At 28.7% G+C, this 5,507-nt stretch overlaps 1 protein-coding gene across 1 annotated transcript in view; it reads right to left on the bottom strand.

Annotated features, from left to right (window-relative positions):
* The window catches only part of LOC107665782 (probable ATP-dependent RNA helicase DDX56), an 11,412-nt gene that overhangs the window by 1,125 nt on the left and 4,780 nt on the right, over positions 1-5,507 (bottom strand). Inside the window, exons 7-12 of the mRNA XM_016456800.1 lie at positions 4,251-4,373; positions 4,002-4,115; positions 2,173-2,267; positions 1,108-1,184; positions 932-1,021; positions 592-855 (exon numbers count right to left, since the gene is read on the bottom strand). Of these exons, the coding sequence (XP_016312286.1) occupies positions 932-1,021; positions 1,108-1,184; positions 2,173-2,267; positions 4,002-4,115; positions 4,251-4,373 (499 nt within the window). The 3' untranslated portion in view covers positions 592-855. The remainder of the gene's footprint in view (positions 1-591; positions 856-931; positions 1,022-1,107; positions 1,185-2,172; positions 2,268-4,001; positions 4,116-4,250; positions 4,374-5,507) is intronic.

Genomic DNA, 5,507 nt, shown 5'->3' with positions numbered 1-5,507 from the left:
TGTATGTATATATATATATATATATATATATATATATATATATATATCTTTGCATAAATTGAAGTACTAAAATAATAATAAAAAATACTACATGGACATATTTCAAACAATAATATTAATGACACAAATTACTTAAACCTTTAACTAAAATTAAACTGAAAACAGAAAAAATGTAATCCAATTCAAAATATAAAAAAATATAATAGTATATCAATACTATTAAAAATCACTGCTGCCCAACTAAACAATATGGCATTATTATATCAATATGTAGATCAAACAGTGAGCGAAAGCGTTAAACTGTGTAAGTGAACGATTTGTATTCTCATCTATAAATAAAATAATAAAAATACATTTTTTTGATAATTGAAATTAAGCGAAAATTAAATATATTATTAATATTAAATGAAAAGCTTAAATAATATTTAGAATAATAAGTTTAAATACTAAAATTACTAAAAAAAGAAATAAATATACATTAGAGTTAAATAGAAATATACATACACATACATATACACACACACACACACACACACACATATAACTGGTGTTAGTACACTGTTCAAATACATGAACGATCTGTATTCTCACTTTAAAGCTGCTCAGCATCACGCCGGCTGCTTTATTCTTCTTTTTCTTCCGTCGTTTCAGAGGATTGACGAGACTTTTCAGACATGAAAATGTGTTTTGACGATCTGTTTGTCTCTGTATCATATATACAGATCAATAAAAAGGCAATGAATTGTTACCCAGGTAATCGGGCACGTTCTTCAGGTGAGGTTTGATGACGGCGGGATGAAGGTCTTTGTCGTGTCGCAGCAGCTGCAGGTCTCTGGGATTGTCTTCGAAGTACGTCTGTCACACAGAAAATCAATGACAACCAATCACTGGACATTAGAGATGAACTGCTTGAAATGACGCGACCACAAACCTAGAGTTTCTCTGAATTGAGCAGCTCCTGTTTGATCTCCTTCAGTCTGGCCTCCTTCACCGCCTGCTTCGTCACCGATCTCATGGCATCCTGGGTAAATTAAAGCACAAAAGAGACTCCTCAGGTGAGCCGAACCACAAACACAGCTTCAGTGCTGCGTGAGGACACAAACATACCCGGCATCTGTATCTGAATCCCTCGATTTCTTCCATTTTGAACCCGTACGGCTTCAAAACACTGTCATGTGTGCTGTCTGAAAACAGACAAGGAAAAATGAATTTGCTTGTAATTTATAATAATTCATTACAATATTATCATTTTGTATCTTAAATAGCGATTAATCACATCCAAAATAAAAGCTTTTGTTTACATAATATATGTGTGTGTGCGGTGTATATTTATTAATTATATATAAATACACACATGCATGCATATATTTATAAAAATATGATATGTGCATATATTAAATATATGTATATATAAATTATATGACTATAAATATATACATGTAAATATTTTCAATATATATAATGCATGTCTGTGTATTTATATATGCATAATAAATATACACAGCACACACACATTTTATGTAAACAAAAACATTTATTTTGGATGTGATTAATCATGATCTTGAAACACACAACATTATTTTCTGCCAATGTAGAATTAAAAAAAAAAATTGAAGAGATATTCAAAGAGCCTATATTCTACACAATACCAGCATTCTATTTACAAGAATTATGTTAGTTTATAATATGTTACCCTGAACCACAAAACCAGTCATAAGGGTCAATTTTTTGAAATTGAGATTTATACATCATCTGAAAGCTGAATACATAAGTTTTCCATTGATGTATGGTTTATTAGGATAGGACAATATCTGGCCGAGATACAACTATTTGAAAATCAAAAAAATCTAAATACTGAGAAAATCTCCTTTAAAGTTGTCCAAATGAAGTTCTTGGCAATGCATATTACTGATCAAAAATTAAGTTTTGATATATTTATGGTAGGAACATGATCTTTACTTAATACCCTAATGATTTTTGGCATAAAAGAAAAATCTATCATTTTGAGCCATACAATGTATTTTTGGCTATTGCTACAAATATACCCCAGCGACTTAAGACTGCTTTTGTGCTCCAGGGTCACATACTAGGTTTTTAACAACATGAGCAGGCATAAGTTAGCTTCCTGTGACCATGTTAAAATAAACATCCTCTAAAACCTGTGACTTTTACCTCCAGTAAGAGTGTTTTCGACCTGCGTGAGCATGGGAATTTCTGTATGCGATATGAAGGACAGCGCGCTCCCGGGATTATCCGCACAAGCTGTTCTGAAGAAAAATCAGTATTGTTATCGTTAACTAAAACTGTCAAATAAAACTATTCGAAAGCTGAAAATAATATAAAAATGAATAGAATACAAAATATAAATATTAGATGAAAAGCTAAATGAAATGTAGAAATAAATGTAGAATAAGAAATCATTTAGAAATAAAATACTAAAATTACAAAAAAATGAAAAATATTAATTAAACAGATATATAAATGAAAACTGAAAATAGAAACATTATACAATTAAGCCCAACTCTATTAACCAATATGTCATTATTATTTCAATATGTAGATAAACAGAGAGCAAAGACGGTTTTTACACTGTTGAAGTAAATGAACAACTTGAAGTACTAAAATTGAAATAAATTAAATAGAAATATATATATAAAAAGACTGAGAAAATGGCAAAAAGCACACAAAATTAATTAAAAATTAAATTAATTCTGAGTCCTTAGCCATCTTCAAGAATCAGCTAAAAACGTATCTCTTCCATCTTTATTTGAAACTCTAACTCTAGCACTCTCTATTCTAATTCTATTCTTTATAAAAAAAAACTTGCCCCTTTTAGACTTGCACTCTATTTATTTACTAACTGCTTGTTTTCTTAAAAAAACAAAAAAACTAACACTTGCTTCTCTATTCTTTTTGTATTCCATCTATTTTTTTTTCTTTTTATTTATTTTACAATTAACAAAAGCAAAAAAGGCCTCTAACACTAGCTTGCTCTATTCTTTTTCTATTCTGTTTTCGTTTTATTTATTATATGATTAAAAAAAAACCTGGCTATATGTACTGTGTTAAGCTAACTGAGACTGGTTATAGCACTTGTGTATCATTGCTCTTGTGTTGATTTTGATTGCTTCCATTGTCCTCATTTGTAAGTCACTTTGGAAAAATGACTAAAAGTTAAACTTAACCCTCATAAAGCATTCGTGTCCATTTTGACCCAGAAGAGATGCATAAACATTTCTAAAAACTGCATAGATTTTACTAAGGGAACGAAACTATGCAAGTGCTTTAAGACTAACAAAATACACATCATTATTATTTTTCAGATTTTTTTACAATTATTTCTTAAGAGGTATAACCATTCAAAAAATATTTTGCGTTTGAGTCATTTTGGACCCGTGTATGTATGAAGTACCATTAGGTGTCAAACATATTTTTCTTAAATTATCTATGAAGTTATACAAGTGTCAAGAAAACTGTAAAATATATTAAGCCTTTTCCACAAATCTCACACAACACTTTTGGGACTGAATTTTGTTGATAAACATAAATATGTACGCCTACTGTACTGACAAATGTATTACTTTTTTCATCTGAAAGTGAACGTGTATGCATTACAATGAATTTATTTTGTTTAAAAACTTTTCGGAGTATTATTTATGTTGTTTTGTTAGAAATAATTATGTATGTTTCATACATTTGAGCAATCATGAGTTATATAGTCAATGGAATTTAATTAAATTCCATTAATTCCAAAGGGGTTAATACTGGTCATTCTCAGATTATATGTTCTTATATATTTTATACAATCATATATTCAAATAAGATTTCTCAACCAAAGTGGGAAAAAAAGGTGACAATCATATAGAGATTCTGTATGCATTATGAGGGTTAAAATGAAAACTGAAAATATGAAAAAAAATCCAATTAAAAATATAAATGCTATAATAATAATAATAATAATAATAATAATAATAGAGTATACAGTAATATTGTCTGCACACCTGCCGACGCGGTGGATGTAGGACTCAACTGAAGAGGGAAAATCAAAGTTGATCACATTAGACACGTTGTGGAAATCGATTCCTCTGGAAACGCCATATTCCTTGTCTTTTCCTCTGGGGGGACGAAACCAAAATCAGTAGAAATATTTAATACAGAAATCATTTCAACACACCTAACATTTTCAAGATAGAAGAAATCATATTTAATGCGCAAATGTTTTATGCATTTCCACTGCTGGGATCTCTTACTTTTTCTTCTTTCCTTTCTCCTTTGTTTTCTGGGAACGTCGAGCGGGATTCTCCAGGCCCTGTTCGTCTGTGGCGATGATGCAATTGTAGAAGCCTTGATTAAACTGAGTGATAATGTGACACCTGAAAAACAAAACATGAATTTAAGGACATTAAATGCAACAAGAAAACAGTATTCGCTACACATTTAACATCTGCAATGTGATGTATTTATATAATTATACATATTACTGGTTAATATTATTTTTCTTAAACCTCACGGCCTTGGTTACATCAGCAGGAGAGAAAAAGTTGCTTCAGAGGCGATTATAATTATGACTTTTTTGTGAAATATTATAATAAACTGCATGGATAAACTGTTCATGATAAGAGCAGTACAGACTGATTTAGTATCATTTATATACTTTTATAGTTTTTATTAATACTATGAACTTCAACTTTAGCTTTTGTTTTCTTTTTTGCATTTTCTTTTTTACTATTTCTATTCATGTTTTACTTTGTTTCCATTTACTAATTTTAGTTCTTCAACATAAAATGATTTCTAATTCTTGTTTTTTCATCTAATATTTATATTTTATTTATTTTTGTTAAAAATGGTTTTTAATAATAACCCTGGAAGTGACTTGACACAAGTGTTATTTAAGTATCAGAGTTTTTGTTTATATTTTGAACTAGATTTTAGCTTTATTTGTATTATTTTTTTTTATATATATTTCCATTTAGGTTTTACTTCTTATTTCAGTTTCTTTCAGTTTAGTGTTTCTGCTTAAACTTATTTCTAATTTTCATTGAGTTGGAAGTTTTATTTTAAATCAAATTTTTAGATTTCATTTAAATTTTACTTAAAAATGTTTTTAATAATAACCCTGGAAGTGACTAGACACCAGAGTTAAGTATCAAAGTATTTATTACCACCATTTAGGTTTTACTTTTTATTTCAGTTACTTTCAATTGAGTAATTTTAGAGCTTCAACTTAAACTTATACAATTAACTAATTTTCATTTAGTTGAAGTTTATCTAATACTTATGTTTTATTTCAGTTTTCATAAAAATGTTTTTAGCAATAACCCTGAAAGTGACTCGACACTACTATTATTTAAGTATCACAGTTTTTGTTAATATTTTGAATTAGATTTTAATTTTATATTTTGAATAGAATATTTTTTGTGCAGTTTTAAAATATAGTCTATCTATCTGTCTATCAATCTATCTATCAATCTGTCTGTCTGTCTATCTATCTATCTGTCTGTCTGTCT

This window comes from Sinocyclocheilus anshuiensis, unplaced genomic scaffold (genome assembly GCF_001515605.1).
Source record: "Sinocyclocheilus anshuiensis isolate Anshui unplaced genomic scaffold, SAMN03320099.WGS_v1.1 scaffold743, whole genome shotgun sequence".
Classification (NCBI taxonomy): Eukaryota; Metazoa; Chordata; class Actinopteri; order Cypriniformes; family Cyprinidae; genus Sinocyclocheilus; species Sinocyclocheilus anshuiensis.
Note: the sequence above shows the minus strand (reverse complement) of the source record. Positions and strands in the feature narration are given on the sequence as shown.